The sequence below is a fragment of the Tachypleus tridentatus genome, chromosome 10 (genome assembly GCF_004210375.1).
Source record: "Tachypleus tridentatus isolate NWPU-2018 chromosome 10, ASM421037v1, whole genome shotgun sequence".
Lineage (NCBI taxonomy): Eukaryota > Metazoa > Arthropoda > Merostomata > Xiphosura > Limulidae > Tachypleus > Tachypleus tridentatus.
Genome location: NC_134834.1, coordinates 3,512,991 through 3,534,240, shown reverse-complemented (window position 1 = coordinate 3,534,240; position 21,250 = coordinate 3,512,991). Strand labels below are relative to the sequence as shown.

The following is a 21,250-nucleotide window of genomic DNA, read 5'->3' as shown; positions in this document are numbered from 1 at the left end:
TCCAAGTTGCTGAGATTTTGTTTAAACACTCCACAACCTCGTCTCTCTTAATGACTTACACCGCAAGATGTCACCACGGGCTCTGCGCTAATGATGTCCAAGTTGCTGAGATTTTGTTTAAACACTCCACAACCTCGTCTCTCTTAATAACTTACACCACAAGATGTCACCACGGGCTTTGCGCTAATGATGTCCAAGTTGCTGAGAATTTGTTTAAACACTCCACAACCTCGTCTCTCCTAATAACTTACACCGCAAGATGTTACCACGGGCTCTGCGCTAATGATGTCCAAGTTGCTGAGAATTTGTTTAAACACTCCACAACCTCGTCTCTCCTAATAACTTACACCACAAGATGTCACCACGGGCTCTGCGCTAATGATGTCCAAGTTGCTGAGATTTTGTTTAAACACTCCACAACCTCGTCTCTCTTAATGACTTACACCGCAAGATGTCACCACGGGCTCTGCGCTAATGATGTCCAAGTTGCTGAGATTTTGTTTAAACACTCCACAACCTCGTCTCTCTTAATAACTTACACCACAAGATGTCACCACGGGCTTTGCGCTAATGATGTCCAAGTTGCTGAGAATTTGTTTAAACACTCCACAACCTCGTCTCTCCTAATAACTTACACCGCAAGATGTTACCACGGGCTCTGCGCTAATGATGTCCAAGTTGCTGAGAATTTGTTTAAACACTCCACAACCTCGTCTCTCCTAATAACTTACACCACAAGATGTCACCACGGGCTCTGCGCTAATGATGTCCAAGTTGCTGAGAATTTGTTTAAACACTCCACAATCTCGTCTCTCTTAATGACTTACACCGCAAGATGTCACCACGGGCTTTGCGCTAATGATGTCCAAGTTGCTGAGAATTTGTTTAAACACTCCACAACCTCGTCTCTCCTAATAACTTACACCGCAAGATGTCACCACGGGCTTTGCGCTAATGATGTCCAAGTTGCTGAGAATTTGTTTAAACACTCCACAACCTCGTCTCTCCTAATAACTTACACCACAAGATGTCACCACGGGCTCTGCGCTAATGATGTCCAAGTTGCTGAGAATTTGTTTAAACACTCCACAATCTCGTCTCTCTTAATAACTTACACCGCAAGATGTCACCACGGGCTCTGCGCTAATGATGTCCAAGTTGCTGAGAATTTGTTTAAACACTCCACAATCTCGTCTCTCTTAATAACTTACACCGCAAGATGTCACCACGGGCTCTGCGCTAATGATGTCCAAGTTGCTGAGAATTTGTTTAAACACTCCACAATCTCGTCTCTCTTAATGACTTACACCGCAAGATGTCACCACGGGCTTTGCGCTAATGATGTCCAAGTTGCTGAGAATTTGTTTAAACACTCCACAATCTCGTCTCTCTTAATAACGTACACCACAAGATGTCACCACGGGCTTTGCGCTAATGATGTCCAAGTTGCTGAGAATTTGTTTAAACACTCCACAACCTCGTCTCTCTTAATGACTTACACCGCAAGATGTCACCACGGGCTTTGCGCTAATGATGTCCAAGTTGCTGAGAATTTGTTTAAACACTCCACAACCTCGTCTCTCCTAATAACTTACACCGCAAGATGTCACCACGGGCTCTGCGCTAATGATGTCCAAGTTGCTGAGAATTTGTTTAAACACTCCACAACCTCGTCTCTCTTAATGACTTACACCGCAAGATGTTACCACGGGCTCTGCGCTAATGATCTCCATGTTGCTGAGATTTTGTTTAAACACTCCACAACCTCGTCTCTCTTAATAACGTACACCGCAAGATGTCACCACGGGCTCTGCGCTAATGATGTCCAAGTTGCTGAGAATTTGTTTAAACACTCCACAATCTCGTCTCTCTTAATAACTTACACCGCAAGATGTCACCACGGGCTCTGCGCTAATGATGTCCAAGTTGCTGAGAATTTGTTTAAACACTCCACAATCTCGTCTCTCTTAATAACTTACACCGCAAGATGTCACCACGGGCTCTGCGCTAATGATGTCCAAGTTGCTGAGAATTTGTTTAAACACTCCACAATCTCGTCTCTCTTAATGACTTACTTCAATTTGTTAGGAATTAAACACAAGTCATTGATGTAGACTACTGTAACTGATGTTGTTAATAAAAGCTGGCTGTTTGTGTATTCTTACACGTAGTTATAATAACGGTTTGTTGAATTTACAAAATCTCTCTATTCTATGACTACATCTTGCACACGTTACTCGTACGATTATAACTCTTGTTTTTTTCTTTTCTATTTGATTAGTGACCAGTCCCGAACCAGGAAACGTGGGATTCGCACATCGATTCGTCACTAGGACAGACGCGGTCGATTATTCTCCCTACAACAGGGCTAGTAATGCGGCTCGGCGTTGCAACGACCTTATAAGGCGAGCCTGTCCCAACCAGTGTGTAGCCGAAAGATCGAGCAAGTATAGTTGGACCACAGAAACGGGTAGATTCATAGTGGACCCACAGGTTTCTCGGTCGTTTTCATCCTCATAAGCTGTGGTCACCTGGACTGTGGGTCCGAGATGAACTCTCGAATTGGCCTGAGCTACATCGCAGAAAACAAGGAGTACATTCTGAAGCTAGCCACAGGTAGGACATGGATTACACTGTTATGAGTTAAACGTCTAATTAATAAGCTAACCACAGGTAGGACATGGATTACAGTGTTATGAGTTAAACGTATAATGAAGAAGCTAGCCACAGGTAGGACATGGATTACACTGTTATAAGTTAAACGTATAATGAAGAAGCTAGCCACAGGTAGGACATGGATTACACTGTTATAAGTTAAACGTATAATAAAGAAGCTAGCCACAGGTAGGACATGGATTACATTGTTATGAGTTAAACGTCTAATAAAGAAGCTAGCCACAGGTAGGATATGGATTACACTGTTATGAGTTAAACGTATAATAAAGAAGCTGGCCACAGGTAGAACATGGATTGCACTGTCGTGAATTAAACGTATAATGAAGAAGCTAGCCACAGGTAGAACATGGATTACATTGTTATGAGTTAAACACCTAATGAAGAAGCTAGCCACAGGTAGGACATGGATTACATTGTTATGAGCTAAACACCTAATGAAGAAGCTAGCCACAGGTAGGACATGGATTACACTGTTATGAGTTAAACGTATAATAACGAAGCTAGCCACAGGTAGGACATGGATTACACTGTTATGAGCTAAACACCTAATGAAGAAGCTAGCCACAGGTAGGACATGGATTACATTGTTATGAGTTAAACGTATAATAAAGAAGCTAGTCACAGGTAGGACATGGATTACACTGTTATGAGTTAAACGTCTAATAAAGAAGCTAGCCACAGGTAGGACATGGATTACACTGTTATGAGTTAAACGTATAATAAAGAAGCTGGCCACAGGTAGAACATGGATTACACTGTCGTGAATTAAACGTATAATGAAGAAGCTAGCCACAGGTAGAACATGGATTACATTGTTATGAGTTAAACACCTAATGAAGAAGCTAGCCACAGGTAGGACATGAATTACACTGTTATGAGTTAAACGTATAATGAAGAAGCTAGCCATAGGTAGGACATGGATTACACTGTTATGAGTTAAACGTCTAATAAAGAAGCTAGCCACAGGTAGGACATGGATTACACTGTTATGAGTTAAACATCTAATGAAGAAGCTAGCCACAGGTAGGACATGGATTACACTGTTATGAGTTAAACGTATAATAAAGAAGCTGGCCACAGGTAGGACATGGATTACACTGTTATGAGTTAAACGTATAATGAAGAAGCTAGCCATAGGTAGGACATGGATTACACTGTTATGAGTTAAACATCTAATGAAGAAGCTAGCCACAGGTAGGACATGGATTACACTGTTATGAGTTAAACATCTAATGAAGAAGTTAGCCACAGATTTAGTGGATATTCTGGTGTTAGTTTAAGTGACAGTTTAGTGAATATTCTGACGCTTGTTTAGGTAGTGATGTAGTGTATATTCTGGTGCTTGTGTAGATGTGGTTTAGTGAATATTCTGACGCTTGTTTAGGTAGTGATGTAGTGTATATTCTGGTGCTTGTGTAGGTGTGGTTTAGTGAATATTCTGACGCTTGTTTAGGTAGTGATGTAGTGTATATTCTGGTGCTTGTGTAGGTGTGGTTTAGTGAATATTCTGACGCTTGTGTAGGTGTGGTTTATTGGACGTTCTGTTGTTTGTTTTGATGGTGGTTTAGTGGATATTCTGGTGTTTGTTTAGATGGTGGTTTAGTGGATATTCTGGTGTTTGTTTAGATGGTGGTTTAGTGGATATTCTGACGCTTGTGTAGGTGTTGTTTATTGGACGTTCTGTTGTTTGTTTAGATGGTGGTTTAGTGGATATTCTTGTGTTTGTTTAGGTGCTGTTGTATTGTGTATTCTGGTGTTTGTTTATGTGGCGGTTTAATGTATATTCTAGTGTTTGTTTAAGTGACGGTTTAGTGGATATTCTGTTGTTTGTTTAGGTAGTATTGTAGTGTATATCCTGGTGTTTGTTTACATGGTGGTTTAGTGTATATCCTGGTGTTTGTTTACATGGTGGTTTACTGAATATTCTGGTGTTTGTTTAGATGGTGGTTTAATGGATATTCTGACGTTTGTGTAGGTGTTGGTTTAATCGGTATTTTGACAATTGTTTAGGTGGCGGTTTATTGTATATTGTGGTGTTTGTTTAAGTGACTGTTTTGTGGATATTCTGGTGTTTGTTTAGATGGTGGTTTAATGGATATTCTGACTCTTGTGTAAGTGTGATGTAGTGTATATCCTGGTGTTTGTTTAGATGGTGTTTTAATGGATATTTTGGTGTTTGTTTAGATGGTGGTTTAATGGATATTCTGACGCTTGTGTAAGTGTGATGTAGTGTATATCCTGGTGTTTGTTTAGATGGTGGTTTAGTGGATATTCTGGTGTTTGTTTAGATGGTGGTTTAATGGATATTCTGGTGTTTGTTTAGATGGTGGTTTAATGGATATTCTGACACTTTTGTAAGTGTGATGTAGTGTATATCCTGGTGTTTGTTTAGATGGTGTTTTAATGGATATTCTGGTGTTTGTTTAGATGGTGTTTTAATGGATATTCTGGTGTTTGTTTAGATGGTGTTTTAATGGATATTCTGGTGTTTGTTTAGATGGTGGTTTAATGGATATTCTGACTCTTGTGTAAGTGTGATGTAGTGTATATCCTGGTGTTTGTTTAGATGGTGTTTTAATGGATATTTTGGTGTTTGTTTAGATGGTGGTTTAATGGATATTCTGACGCTTGTGTAAGTGTGATGTAGTGTATATCCTGGTGTTTGTTTAGATGGTGTTTTAATGGATATTTTGGTGTTTGTTTAGATGGTGGTTTAATGGATATTCTGACGCTTGTGTAAGTGTGATGTAGTGTATATCCTGGTGTTTGTTTAGATGGTGGTTTAATGGATATTCTGACTCTTGTGTAAGTGTGATGTAGTGTATATCCTGGTGTTTGTTTAGATGGTGTTTTAATGGATATTCTGGTGTTTGTTTAGATGGTGGTTTAATGGATATTTTGGTGTTTGTTTAGATGGTGGTTTAATGGATATTCTGACACTTGTGTAAGTGTGATGTAGTGTATATCCTGGTGTTTGTTTAGATGGTGGTTTAGTGGATATTCTGGTGTTTGTTTAGATGGTGGTTTAATGGATATTCTGACTCTTGTGTAAGTGTGATGTAGTGTATATTCTGGTGTTTGTTTAGATGGTGTTTTAATGGATATTCTGGTGTTTGTTTAGATGGTGTTTTAATGGATATTCTGGTGTTTGTTTAGATGGTGTTTTAATGGATATTCTGGTGTTTGTTTAGATGGTGGTTTAATGGATATTCTGACTCTTGTGTAAGTGTGATGTAGTGTATATCCTGGTGTTTGTTTAGATGGTGTTTTAATGGATATTTTGGTGTTTGTTTAGATGGTGGTTTAATGGATATTCTGACGCTTGTGTAAGTGTGATGTAGTGTATATCCTGGTGTTTGTTTAGATGGTGTTTTAATGGATATTTTGGTGTTTGTTTAGATGGTGGTTTAATGGATATTCTGACGCTTGTGTAAGTGTGATGTAGTGTATATCCTGGTGTTTGTTTAGATGGTGGTTTAATGGATATTTTGGTGTTTGTTTAGATGGTGTTTTAATGGATATTCTGACACTTGTGTAAGTGTGATGTAGTGTATATCCTGGTGTTTGTTTAGATGGTGTTTTAATGGATATTTTGGTGTTTGTTTAGATGGTGTTTTAATGGATATTCTGGTGTTTGTTTAGATGGTGGTTTAATGGATATTCTGACTCTTGTGTAAGTGTGATGTAGTGTATATCCTGGTGTTTGTTTAGATGGTGGTTTAATGGATATTTTGGTGTTTGTTTAGATGGTGTTTTAATGGATATTCTGGTGTTTGTTTAGATGGTGGTTTAATGGATATTCTGACTCTTGTGTAAGTGTGATGTAGTGTATATCCTGGTGTTTGTTTAGATGGTGTTTTAATGGATATCCTGGTGTTTGTTTAGATGGTGGTTTAGTGGATATTCTGGTGTTTGTTTAGATGGTGGTTTAATGGATATTCTGACGCTTGTGTAAGTGTGATGTAGTGTATATCCTGGTGTTTGTTTAGATGGTGGTTTAGTGGATATTCTGGTGTTTGTTTAGATGGTGGTTTAATGGATATTCTGGTGTTTGTTTAGATGGTGGTTTAATGGATATTCTGGTGTTTGTTTAGATGGTGGTTTAATGGATATTCTGACACTTGTGTAAGTGTGATGTAGTGTATATCCTGGTGTTTGTTTAGATGGTGGTTTAGTGGATATTCTGGTGTTTGTTTAGATGGTGGTTTAATGGATATTCTGACTCTTGTGTAAGTGTGATGTAGTGTATATCCTGGTGTTTGTTTAGATGGTGTTTTAATGGATATTTTGGTGTTTGTTTAGATGGTGGTTTAATGGATATTCTGGTGTTTGTTTAGATGGTGGTTTAATGGATATTTTGGTGTTTGTTTAGATGGTGGTTTAATGGATATTCTGACTCTTGTGTAAGTGTGATGTAGTGTATATCCTGGTGTTTGTTTAGATGGTGGTTTAGTGGATATTCTGGTGTTTGTTTAGATGGTGGTTCAGTGAATATTCTTTCGCTTCTTTAGGTAGTGATCTAGTGTGTATTCTGGTGATTGTTTAGGTGGTTGTTTAGTGAATATTCTGGTGTTTGTTTGGTTTAGTGGATATTCTGACGCTTGTGTAGGTGTGGTTTAGTGAACATTCTGGTGTTTGTTTAGATTTTGGTTTAATGAATATTCTGACGATTGTTTAGGTGTGGTTTAGTGGATATTCTGGTTTTGATTTATGTGACTGCTTAGTGAATATTCTGTCGCTTGTTTAGGTAGTGATCTAGTGTGTATTCTGGTGTTTGTTTAGGTGGTGGTTTAGTGTATATTCTAGTGTTTTTGTGGTGGTTTAATGTATTTTCTGCTGTTTGTTTACATAGTGGTTTAGTGAATATTCTGATGTTTGTTTGGTTTAGTGGATATTCTGTCACCTGTTTACGTAGTGATGTAGTGTGTATCCTGGTGTTTATTTTGGTGGTGCTTTAATGTATATTCTGGTGTTTGTTTAGGTGTTGTTGTGTTGTGTATTATGGTGTTTGTTTAAGTGGCAGTTTAGTGGATATTCTGACGATTGTTTAGGTGCTGATGTAGTGTGTATTCTGGTGTTTGTTTAGGTGGTGGTTTAGTGTGTATTCTAGTGCTTGTTTTTGGGTGGTTTAATGTATATTTTGGTGTTTGTTTAGTTGGTGGTTTAGTGGATGTTCTGTAACTCCAGTAGGTGTAAGATGGACCAATTATTTTTGTTTCTTGTGTATTTGTGCTTTTCCTGAACGAGAATACCTTATCATGTCACCCATAATAGAACTTTTTATGTGTGTTTATATGTTTTCCGTGACCTTGGCTAATACGTCATCTATTGTATTTTGTAAGAAAGGCCCTCATCTCTCCTCTTCCTTCCTTTTATTTATTTGTTATTCAAGCGTGAGAAGGAATAGATCGCAAGTTAAGGTTTCACGTTAAACCCAACTGCGAGAAATTAAGGGTCAGATATAGGCTACAAGAAACCTCCGCTAGAGGTCCTCAGCTGAAGAGTGCGTGACTCAGTAAGAATACTTTTCCCCGGCAGATTTACCTCCTACTAAAGTAACTTTATAATAAGAGATTCTTTATGAAAGGGTGTGCTTCATCTCCACTGACTGGCCACCTCATAACCCTCTTTTATCATCACGCTATTATTGAAGTCCAGTGCACACAATAGGCAGACCGAGCAAAGGAATAGATGGAAAGGCTCAGAGTGGGTGATAATATGCGTTGATTACGTGCGTACTGTTAAGCCTTCTTGTGAGTTTGGGGGAACTCTTCGGAGACTAAACACGTGTTTCACTTCTTCATAGATGTCGAGATGAGCTTGGAGTTCTTTATTAGTTGTGGTGAAACACTTCTAGAACTGTTGGTTTTATTTTAAGTGTGGTCCTGACTGTTTCTGTCTAAAAACACTCTAATAACCAGAAAACGTAAAATTCTGTTACAAGAGGAAAGCGACAAAGTTACATTAGATGTTTCTTTCGATACGTTCCAGAGAGAGTTCTTTAGTTTATTAGAAAAAACTGACGTTTCATGCACACTAACATTTAAGATTGTTTTTGTTTATAGATTGTTTATAGGTTTCCTCTATTTGATTTTTAAGGTACATTAACTCTTTAGATCTGTTTTGTCATGACGAAGTACACACACACTTTTCAGTGTATGTTCTAACTTTTTATCGTTTGTTAGTCTAAATTCTAACTAAATCGATGAATACTTCATACGGGTTAAACTTTAATCTGTGGTTTAATGAACTCGATATCCACTCTTATTTTTAGCTGCACCAAGGAAAGGTTATTTACTCTCTCACAGGTGACAATTAATTAAAAGAACGCCTGAAATACTTCGTTTGTTGTTCACGTGCACAGTTATTTTATACCTTTTAGTTTTTTTCTTTGGAAACTGATGTCAGTTATTACTCAGGTTCTGTCGTACGTTGTGACGAGAAACCACTTTCTCTGTTAAAGAAACGGGTAATATTGAACCTAATAACCATCGCCAGTTGCACCCCGACTCAGATTTCCCTATCCAGGAGGGAAGAAAACAGGTCAGGAGAACACAAGGAAGAACACATTTTCTATTTACTATCAGTTGCCGCTTTTACAAAGAGAGAGAGGTCGTAATTCGTGTCAGTTCGATTAAATATATACAAAGAAAACTCAGACTTCACATTAATTATTGTACCCTATCATATGAGCCATGTGATGATCAAAAAACGTCGGTGTAGTCCATGAAACCACAGAGTATATACTTTTATTGCAAATTGAACATAAAGAACACAAGTGTAGTCCATGAAACCACAGAGTATATACTTTTATTGCAAATTGAACATAAAGAACACAAGTGTAGTGTATGAAACCACATAGTTTATACTTTGATTCTATATTAAACATTAAGAACACAAGTGTAGTGCATGAAACCACATAGTTTATACTTTGATTCTATATTAAACATTAAGAACACAAGTGTAGTGTATGAAACCACATAGTTTATACTTTGATTCTATATTAAACATTAAGAACACAAGTGTAGTGTATGAAACCACATAGTTTATACTTTGATTCTATACTAAACATTAAGAACACAAGTGTAGTGTATGAAACCACATAGTTTATATTTTGATTCTATATTAAACATTAAGAACACAAGTGTAGTGCATGAAACCACATAGTTTATACTTTGATTCTATATTAAACATTAAGAACACAAGTGTAGTGCATGAAACCACATAGTTTACACTTTGATTCTACATTAAACATAAAGAACACAAGTGTAGTGCATGAAACCACATAGTTTATACTTTGATTCTATATTAAACATTAAGAACACAAGGGTAGTGTATGAAACCACATAGTTTATACTTTGATTCTACATTAAACATAAAGAACACATGTGTAGTGTATGAAACCACATAGTTTATATTTTGATTCTATACTAAACATTAAGAACACAAGTGTAGTGTATGAAACCACATAAATTACACTTTGATTCTATATTAAACATTAAGATCACATGTGTAGTGCATGAAACCACATAGTTTACACTTTGATTCTACACTAAACATAAAGAACACATGTGTAGTGTATGAAACCACATAGTTTATATTTTGATTCTATACTAAACATTAAGAACACAAGTGTAGTGTATGAAACCACATAAATTACACTTTGATTCTATATTAAACATTAAGATCACATGTGTAGTGCATGAAACCACATAGTTTACACTTTGATTCTACACTAAACATAAAGAACACATGTGTAGTGTATGAAACCACATAGTTTGTACTTTGATTCTATATTAAACATTAAGAACACATGTGTAGTGTATGAAACCACATAGTTTACACTTTGATTCTACATTAAACATAAAGAACACATGTGTAGTGTATGAAACCACATAGTTTATACTTTGATTCTATATTAAACATTAAGAACACATGTGTAGTGCATGAAACCACATAGTTTATACTTTGATTCTACATTAAACATAAAGAACACATGTGTAGTGTATGAAACCACATAGTTTATACTTTGATTCTATATTAAACATTAAGAACACATGTGTAGTGTATGAAACCACATAGTTTACACTTTGATTCTACATTAAACATAAAGAACACATGTGTAGTGTATGAAACCACATAGTTTATACTTTGATTCTATATTAAACATTAAGAACACAAGTGTAGTGCATGAAACCACATAGTTTACACTTTGATTCTACATTAAACATTAAGAACACAAGTGTAGTGCATGAAACCACATAGTTTACACTTTGATTCTACATTAAACATAAAGAACACAAGTGTAGTGCATGAAACCACATAGTTTATACTTTGATTCTATATTAAACATTAAGAACACAAGGGTAGTGCATGAAACCACATAGTTTATACTTTGATTCTATATTAAACATTAAGAACACAAGTGTAGTGCATGAAACCACATAGTTTATACTTTGATTCTATATTAAACATTAAGAACACAAGTGTAGTGCATGAAACCACATAGTTTATACTTTGATTCTATATTAAACATTAAGAAAACATGTGTAGTGCATGAAACCACATAGTTTATACTTTGATTCTATATTAAACATTAAGAACACAAGTGTAGTGCATGAAACCACATAGTTTATACTTTGATTCTATATTAAACATTAAGAACACATGTGTAGTGCATGAAACCACATAGTTTATATTTTGATTCTATATTAAACATTAAGAACACAAGTGTAGTGTATGAAACCACATAGTTTATATTTTGATTCTATATTAAACATTAAGAACACAAGTGTAGTGTATGAAACCACATAGTTTATACTTTGATTCTATATTAAACATGAAGAACACAAGTGTAGTGTATGAAACCACATAGTTTATATTTTGATTCTATATTAAACATTAAGAACACAAGTGTAGTGTATGAAACCACATAGTTTATATTTTGATTCTATATTAAACATTAAGAACACAAGTGTAGTGCATGAAACCACATAGTTTATATTTTGATTCTATATTAAACATTAAGAACACAAGTGTAGTGTATGAAACCACATAGTTTATATTTTGATTCTATATTAAACATTAAGAACACAAGTGTAGTGCATGAAACCACATAGTTTATACTTTGATTCTATATTAAACATAAAGAACACATGTGTAGTGTATGAAACCACATAGTTTATATTTTGATTCTATACTAAACATTAAGAACACAAGTGTAGTGTATGAAACCACATAGTTTACACTTTGATTCTATATTAAACATTAAGATCACATGTGTATTGCATGAAACCACATAGTTTACACTTTGATTCTACACTAAACATAAAGAACACATGTGTAGTGTATGAAACCACATAGTTTATACTTTGATTCTATATTAAACATTAAGAACACATGTGTAGTGTATGAAACCACATAGTTTACACTTTGATTCTACATTAAACATAAAGAACACATGTGTAGTGTATGAAACCACATAGTTTATACTTTGATTCTATATTAAACATTAAGAACACATGTGTAGTGCATGAAACCACATAGTTTATACTTTGATTCTACATTAAACATAAAGAACACAAGTGTAGTGCATGAAACCACATAGTTTGCACTTTGATTCTATATTAAACATAAAGAACACATGTGTAGTGCATGAAACCACATAGTTTATACTTTGATTCTACATTAAACATAAAGAACACAAGTGTAGTGCATGAAACCACATAGTTTATATTTTTACTATACATATGATAGTGGGTGAATAAGATATGTTTTTAGATGAAGTCACTCACTCAATCATTTTAGGTTTTTTTTGTCAATACGTATCAATAAATCACATCAAATAAGAAAGTGACACTAAACAACATTAGCTTTAGTACTGTAGCCCTATTTTCGGAATAGAGCTACAATTTACAGAACTAATCAGATCCTTGATAACATATTGTTGTAGTATTTCAGTCTAAAACTGTTTTAATAGGTCTCTTTTTGGTAACGCAATGGAATTTGAATTAACAGTTTCTTCTCATCACCCTCATGAAATCAGCTGTACCGATCATTGTTTATATTAACAGCTTAAGGTAATATTACGTGACACTAAACACTGTTTAATCATGAGAATTTCATAACTTTTAGAATATTTGTGCTAAAACGTTGGCAGTGAATAATATGTAATTATAACCGTCCACCCGTTGACAGTGAATAATATGTAATAATAACCGTCCACCCGTTGACAGTGAATAATATGTAATAATAACCGTCCAAACGTTGACAGTGAATAATATGTAATAATAACCGTCCAAACGTTGACAGTGAATAATATGTAATAATAACCGTCCAAACGTTGGCAGTGAATAATATGTAATAATAACCGTCCAAACGTTGACAGTGAATAATATGTAATAATAACCGTCCAAACGTTGACAGTGAATAATATGCAATAATAACCGTCCACTCATAATATTCTTTTGAAAACTTGAGCCAGAAACTGATAAACTTAGTTTCCTTGGCGTAACCAGTACTTATGTATCTGCACGTGCTTTCACTTCATAGTTTTGCTCTTTAAATTAGCTTTCTCTAATTCTAATGACAAAAACTAAAACCGACCGTTTCGGTAAAGCTGTTAAACCATTAGCTCAAGTGATCTTTCGCTGAGAAGTTGGCAAAACTTTTGGTTACATTTGAATGATTTTTGTTGGATAACTTTGCAGATGTGATTTATATTTACACCAAGTGAAAGTAGAACTGTATGTTCAAATGGTCTATCGATGTACAAAATATGATAAAAAAAACACCTATAAAAGTTAAATATCAAATATACATTCCGTACTTTTGGAGTGAAGAAAATACAAAACCAAGTTTGGAACTGCTATATCTCAGGCATTTATTGAAGGATTCCCTTGAAATTTGGTGTTTGATGTACGAGTTTAGTAGAGCACGTCTACAGAAAATATATGATGGTTTGGATGACCACAGACTGAGATACAAGAGGTAAAACCCTTTATTGTTAATAATACACAGCATGTCTTGTAGCATGCTGTTTTGACTGCACGACACACTTGGTTTTAAGCTTTCTGAAAATCTTGAATTTCTATATTCTACACCGTTTCGTTTTACTGACGCCCAGTAATTCCAAATGTATCAAATATTCTAGCACGTGCAGATTGACAGTTCAATGCCATGTTGTTTGTGTGATCAGAAAGGCCTGCACGTGACAGTAGGTGTTGCGAAGGTCTTCAGCCGCGTGGCACAGTGGATAATCCATGGGTTTACAAAAAAATCGGATATTTATACTCTTGATACAGACGTAACTCATTATGTAGCCTGTGAAACAAACAAATGAAATTACTGCGACATCTTACTAGAGTATGAACACTATGAGATAGGTTTGGGACGTTACTACACATACGTACCTACACTTAGTGATCTGTTCTAACACTATGAGGTAGGATTGGGACGTTACTACACATACGTACCTACACTTAGTGATCTGTTCTAACACTATGAGATAGGTTTGGGACGTTACTACACATACGTACCTAGACTTAATGATCTGTTCTAACACTATGAGATAGGTTTGGGACGTTACTACACATACGTACCTACACTTAATGATCTGTTCTAACACTATGAGATAGGTTTGGGACGTTACTACACATACGTACCTACACTTAGTGATCTGTTCTAACACTATGAGATAGGTTTGGGACGTTACTACACATACGTACCTACACTTAGTGATCTGTTCTAACACTGAGATAGGTTTGGGACGTTCTAACCTAGACTGATCTGTTCTAACACTATGAGGTAGGATTGGAACGTTACTACACATACGTACCTAGACTTAGTGATCTGTTTTAACACTATGAGATAGGTTTGGGACGTTACTACACATACGTACCTAGACTTAATGATCTGTGCTAACACTATGAGGTAGGATTGGAACGTTACTACACATACGTACCTAGACTTAGTGATCTGTTTTAACACTTTATGAGGTAGGTTTGGGACGTTACTACACATACGTACCTAGACTTAGTGATCTATTCTAACACTATGAGATAGGTTTGGGACGTTACTACACATACGTACCTAGACTTAATGATCTGTTCTAACACTATGAGGTAGGATTGGAACGTTACTACACATACGTACCTAGACTTAGTGATATGTTTTAACACTATGAGATAGGTTTGGGACGTTACTACACATACGTACCTAGACTTAATGATCTGTTCTAACACTATGGGGTAGGATTGGAACGTTACTACACATACGTACCTAGACTTAGTGATCTGTTTTAACACTTTATGAGGTAGGTTTGGGACGTTACTACACATACGTACCTAGACTTAGTGATCTGTTCTAACACTATGAGATAGGTTTGGGACGTTACTACACATACGTACCTAGACTTAATGATCTGTTCTAACACTATGAGGTAGGATTGGAACGTTACTACACATACGTACCTAGACTTAGTGATCTGTTTTAACACTTTATGAGGTAGGTTTGGGACGTTACTACACATACGTACCTAGACTTAGTGATCTGTTCTAACACTATGAGGTAGGATTGGAACGTTACTACACATACGTACCTAGACTTAGTGATCTGTTCTAACACTATGAGATAGGTTTGGGACGTTACTACACATACGTACCTAGACTTAGTGATCTGTTCTAACACTTTATGAGGTAGGATTGGGACGTTACTACACATACGTACCTAGACTTAGTGATCTGTTCTAACACTATGAGATAGGTTTGGGACGTTACTACGCATACGTACCTAGACTTAGTGATCTGTTCTAACACTTTACGAGGTAGGATTGGGACGTTACTACACATACGTACCTAGACTTAGTGATCTGTTCTAACACTATGAGGTAGGTTTGGGACGTTACTACACATACGTACCTAGACTTAGTGATCTGTTCTAACACTATGAGGTAGGATTGGAACGTTACTACACATACGTACATATACTTAGTGATCTGTTCTAACACTTTATGAGGTAGGATTGGGAGGATTGGGACGTTACTACACATACGTACCTAGACTTAGTGATCTGTTCTAACACTATGGGGTAGGATTGGAACGTTACTACACATACGTACCTAGACTTAGTGATCTGTTTTAACACTTTATGAGGTAGGTTTGGGACGTTACTACACATACGTACCTAGACTTAGTGATCTGTTCTAACACTATGAGATAGGTTTGGGACGTTACTACACATACGTACCTAGACTTAATGATCTGTTCTAACACTATGAGGTAGGATTGGAACGTTACTACACATACGTACCTAGACTTAGTGATCTGTTTTAACACTTTATGAGGTAGGTTTGGGACGTTACTACACATACGTACCTAGACTTAGTGATCTGTTCTAACACTATGAGGTAGGATTGGAACGTTACTACACATACGTACATATACTTAGTGATCTGTTCTAACACTATGAGATAGGTTTGGGACGTTACTACACATACGTACCTAGACTTAGTGATCTGTTCTAACACTTTATGAGGTAGGATTGGGACGTTACTACACATACGTACCTAGACTTAGTGATCTGTTCTAACACTATGAGATAGGTTTGGGACGTTACTACACATACGTACCTAGACTTAGTGATCTGTTCTAACACTTTACGAGGTAGGATTGGGACGTTACTACACATACGTACCTAGACTTAGTGATCTGTTCTAACACTATGAGGTAGGATTGGAACGTTACTACACATACGTACCTAGAGTTAGTGATCTGTTCTAACACTATGAGGTAGGTTTGGGACGTTACTACACATACGTACATATACTTAGTGATCTGTTCTAACACTTTATGAGGTAGGATTGGGACGTTACTACACATACGTACCTAGACTTAGTGATCTGTTCTAACACTATGAGGTAGGTTTGGGACGTTACTACACATACGTACCTAGACTTAGTGATCTGTTCTAACACTATGAGGTAGGATTGGAACGTTACTACACATACGTACCTAGACTTAGTGATCTGTTCTAACACTATGAGGTAGGATTGGGACGTTACTACACATACGTACATATACTTAGTGATCTGTTCTAACACTATGAGGTAGGTTTGGGACGTTACTACACATACGTACCTAGACTTAGTGATCTGTTCTAACACTATGAGGTAGGATTGGAACGTTACTACACATACGTACATATACTTAGTGATCTGTTCTAACACTTTATGAGGTAGGATTGGGACGTTACTACACATACGTACATATACTTAATGATCTGTTCTAACACTTTATGAGGTAGGATTGGGACGTTACTACATATACGTACATACACTTAGTGATCTGTTCTAACACTTTATGAAGTAGGTTTGGGACGTTACTACACATACGTACATACACTTAGTGATCTGTTCTGACATTTTATGAGATAGGATTGGGACGTTACTACACATACGTACATAGACTTAGTGATCTGTTCTAACATTATGAGGTAGGTTTCGGACGTTACTACACATACGTACCTAGACTTAGTGATCTGTTCTAACACTTTATGAGATAGGTTTGGGACGTTACTACACATACGTACCTAGACTTAGTGATCTGTTCTAACACTATGAGGTAGGATTGAGACGCTACTACACATACGTACCTAAACTTAGTGATCTGTTCTAACACTTTATGAAGTAGGTTTGGGACGTTACTACACATACGTACCTAGACTTAGTGATCTGTTCTAACACTTTATGAGATAGGATTGGGACGCTACTACACATACGTACATACACTTAGTGATCTGTTCTAACACTTTATGAGGTAGGTTTGGGACGTTACTACACATACGTATATACACTTCTAACACTTTATGAGGTAGGTTTGGGACGTTACTACACGTACGTACATACACTTCTTACACTTTATGAGGTAGGTTTGGGACGTTACTACACATAGTACCTACAGTTAATTATCTGTTCTAACATTTTATGAGGTAGGTTTGGGACGTTCCTACACATAGTACCTACAGTTAATTATCTGTTCTAACACTTTATGAGGTAGGTTTGAGATGTACATACACATACGTACATACACTTAGTGATCTGTTCTAACACTTTATGAAGTAGGTTTGGGACGTTACTACACATACGTACATACACTTAGTGATCTGTTCTAACATTTTATGAGGTAGGTTTGGGACGTTACTACACATACGTATATACACTTCTAACACTTTACAAGGTAGGTTTGGGACGTTACTACACATACGTACATACACTTCTAACACTTTATGAGGTAGGTTTGGGACGTTACTACACATAGTACCTACAGTTAATTATCTGTTCTAACATTTTATGAGGTAGGTTTGGGACGTTCCTACACATAGTACCTACAGTTAATTATCTGTTCTAACACTTTATGAGGTAGGTTTGAGATGTACATAAACATACGTACATACACTTAGTGATCTGTTCTAACACTTTATGAAGTAGGTTTGGGACGTTACTACACATACGTACATACACTTAGTGATCTATTCTAACACTTTATGAGGTAGGTTTTGGACGTTACTACACATACGTACATACACTTAGTGATCTGTTTTAACACTTTATGAGATAGGATTGGGACGTTACTACACATTTCGTACATACACTTTGTGATCTGTTCTAACACTTTATGAGGTAGGTTTGGGACGTTACTACACATACGTACATACACTTAGTGATCTGTTCTAACACTTTATGAGGTAGGTTTGGGACGTTACTACACATACGTACCTACACTTAGTGATCTGTTTTAACACTTGATGAGGTAGGATTGGGACGTTACTACACATACGTATATACACTTCTAACACTTTATGAGGTAGGTTTGGGACGTTACTACACATAAGTACATACACTTCTAACACTTTATGAGGTAGGTTTGGGACGTTACTACACATACGTACATACACTTGTAACACTGTATGAGGTAGGTTTTGGACGTTACTACACATACGTACATACACTTAGTGATCTGTTTTAACACTTTATGAGATAGGATTGGGACGTTACTACACATTTCGTACATACACTTTGTGATCTGTTCTAACACTTTATGAGGTAGGTTTGGGACGTTACTACACATACGTACATACACTTAGTGATCTGTTCTAACACTTTATGAGGTAGGTTTGGGACGTTACTACACATACGTACCTACACTTAGTGATCTGTTTTAACACTTGATGAGGTAGGATTGGGACGTTACTACACATACGTATATACACTTCTAACACTTTATGAGGTAGGTTTGGGACGTTACTACACATAAGTACATACACTTCTAACACTTTATGAGGTAGGTTTGGGACGTTACTACACATACGTACATACACTTCTAACACTTTATGAGGTAGGTTTGGGACGTTACTACACATAGTAGCTACAGTTAATTATCTGTTCTAACATTTTATGAGGTAGGTTTGGAACGTTACTACACATACGTACATGCACTTAGTGATCTGTTTTAACACTTTATGAGGTAGGTTTGGGACGTTACTACACATACGTACCTAGACTTAGTGATCTGTTCTAACACTATGAGGTAGGATTGGAACGTTACTACACATACGTACCTAGACTTAGTGATCTGTTCTAACACTATGAGATAGGTTTGGGACGTTACTACACATACGTACCTAGACTTAGTGATCTGTTCTAACACTTTATGAGGTAGGATTGGGACGTTACTACACATACGTACCTAGACTTAGTGATCTGTTCTAACACTATGAGATAGGTTTGGGACGTTACTACGCATACGTACCTAGACTTAGTGATCTGTTCTAACACTTTACGAGGTAGGATTGGGACGTTACTACACATACGTACCTAGACTTAGTGATCTGTTCTAACACTATGAGGTAGGATTGGAACGTTACTACACATACGTACCTAGACTTAGTGATCTGTTCTAACACTATGAGGTAGGTTTGGGACGTTACTACACATACGTACCTAGACTTAGTGATCTGTTCTAACACTATGAGGTAGGATTGGAACGTTACTACACATACGTACATATACTTAGTGATCTGTTCTAACACTTTATGAGGTAGGATTGGGACGTTACTACACATACGTACCTAGACTTAGTGATCTGTTCTAACACTATGAGGTAGGTTTGGGACGTTACTACACATACGTACCTAGACTTAGTGATCTGTTCTAACACTATGAGGTAGGATTGGAACGTTACTACACATACGTACCTAGACTTAGTGATCTGTTTTAACACTATGAGATAGGTTTGGGACGTTACTACACATACGTACCTAGACTTAATGATCTGTTCTAACACTATGGGGTAGGATTGGAACGTTACTACACATACGTACCTAGACTTAGTGATCTGTTTTAACACTTTATGAGGTAGGTTTGGGACGTTACTACACATACGTACCTAGACTTAGTGATCTGTTCTAACACTATGAGATAGGTTTGGGACGTTACTACACATACGTACCTAGACTTAATGATCTGTTCTAACACTATGAGGTAGGATTGGAACGTTACTACACATACGTACATACACTTAGTGATCTGTTCTGACACTTTATGAGATAGGATTGGGACGTTACTACACATACGTACATAGACTTAGTGATCTGTTCTAACATTATGAGGTAGGTTTCGGACGTTACTACACATACGTACCTAGACTTAGTGATCTGTTCTAACACTATGAAGTAGGTTTGGGACGTTACTACACATACGTACCTAGACTTAGTGATCTGTTCTAACACTATGAGGTAGGATTGAGACGCTACTACACATACGTACCTAAACTTAGTGATCTGTTCTAACACTTTATGAAGTAGGTTTGGGACGTTACTACACATACGTACATACACTTAGTGATCTGTTCTGACACTTTATGAGATAGGATTGGGACGTTACTACACATACGTACATACACTTAGTGATCTGTTCTAACATTTTATGAGGTAGGTTTGGGACGTTACTACACATACGTATATACACTTCTAACACTTTATAAGGTAGGTTTGGGACGTTACTACACATACGTACATACACTTCTAACACTTTATGAGGTAGGTTTGGGACGTTACTACACATAGTACCTACAGTTAATTATCTGTTCTAACATTTTATGAGGTAGGTTTGGGACGTTCCTACACATAGTACCTACAGTTAATTATCTGTTCTAACACTTTATGAGGTAGGTTTGAGATGTACATACACATACGTACATACACTTAGTGATCTGTTCTAACACTTTATGAAGTAGGTTTGGGACGTTACTACACATACGTACATACACTTAGTGATCTGTTCTAACATTTTATGAGGTAGGTTTGGGACGTTACTACACATACGTATATACACTTCTAACACTTTATAAGGTAGGTTTGGGACGTTACTACACATACGTACATACACTTCTAACACTTTATGAGGTAGGTTTGGGACGTTACTACACATAGTACCTACAGTTAATTATCTGTTCTAACATTTTATGAGGTAGGTTTGGGACGTTCCTACACATAGTACCTACAGTTAATTATCTGTTCT

General features: G+C 36.5%; 1 protein-coding gene across 2 annotated transcripts in view; it reads left to right on the top strand.

Moving 5' to 3' along the window:
- Positions 1-2,186: 2,186 nt before the first annotated feature.
- Positions 2,187-21,250, top strand: part of LOC143228645 (inverted formin-2-like) — an 89,845-nt gene continuing 70,781 nt past the window's right edge. Inside the window, exon 1 of one of the 2 annotated variants that reach the window (XM_076459883.1) lies at positions 2,187-2,616. In XM_076459883.1, coding sequence (XP_076315998.1) covers positions 2,550-2,616 — 67 coding nt within the window. In that variant the 5' untranslated portion in view covers positions 2,187-2,549. The remainder of the gene's footprint in view (positions 2,617-21,250) is intronic. The other variant, XM_076459884.1, reaches the window with a different exon arrangement.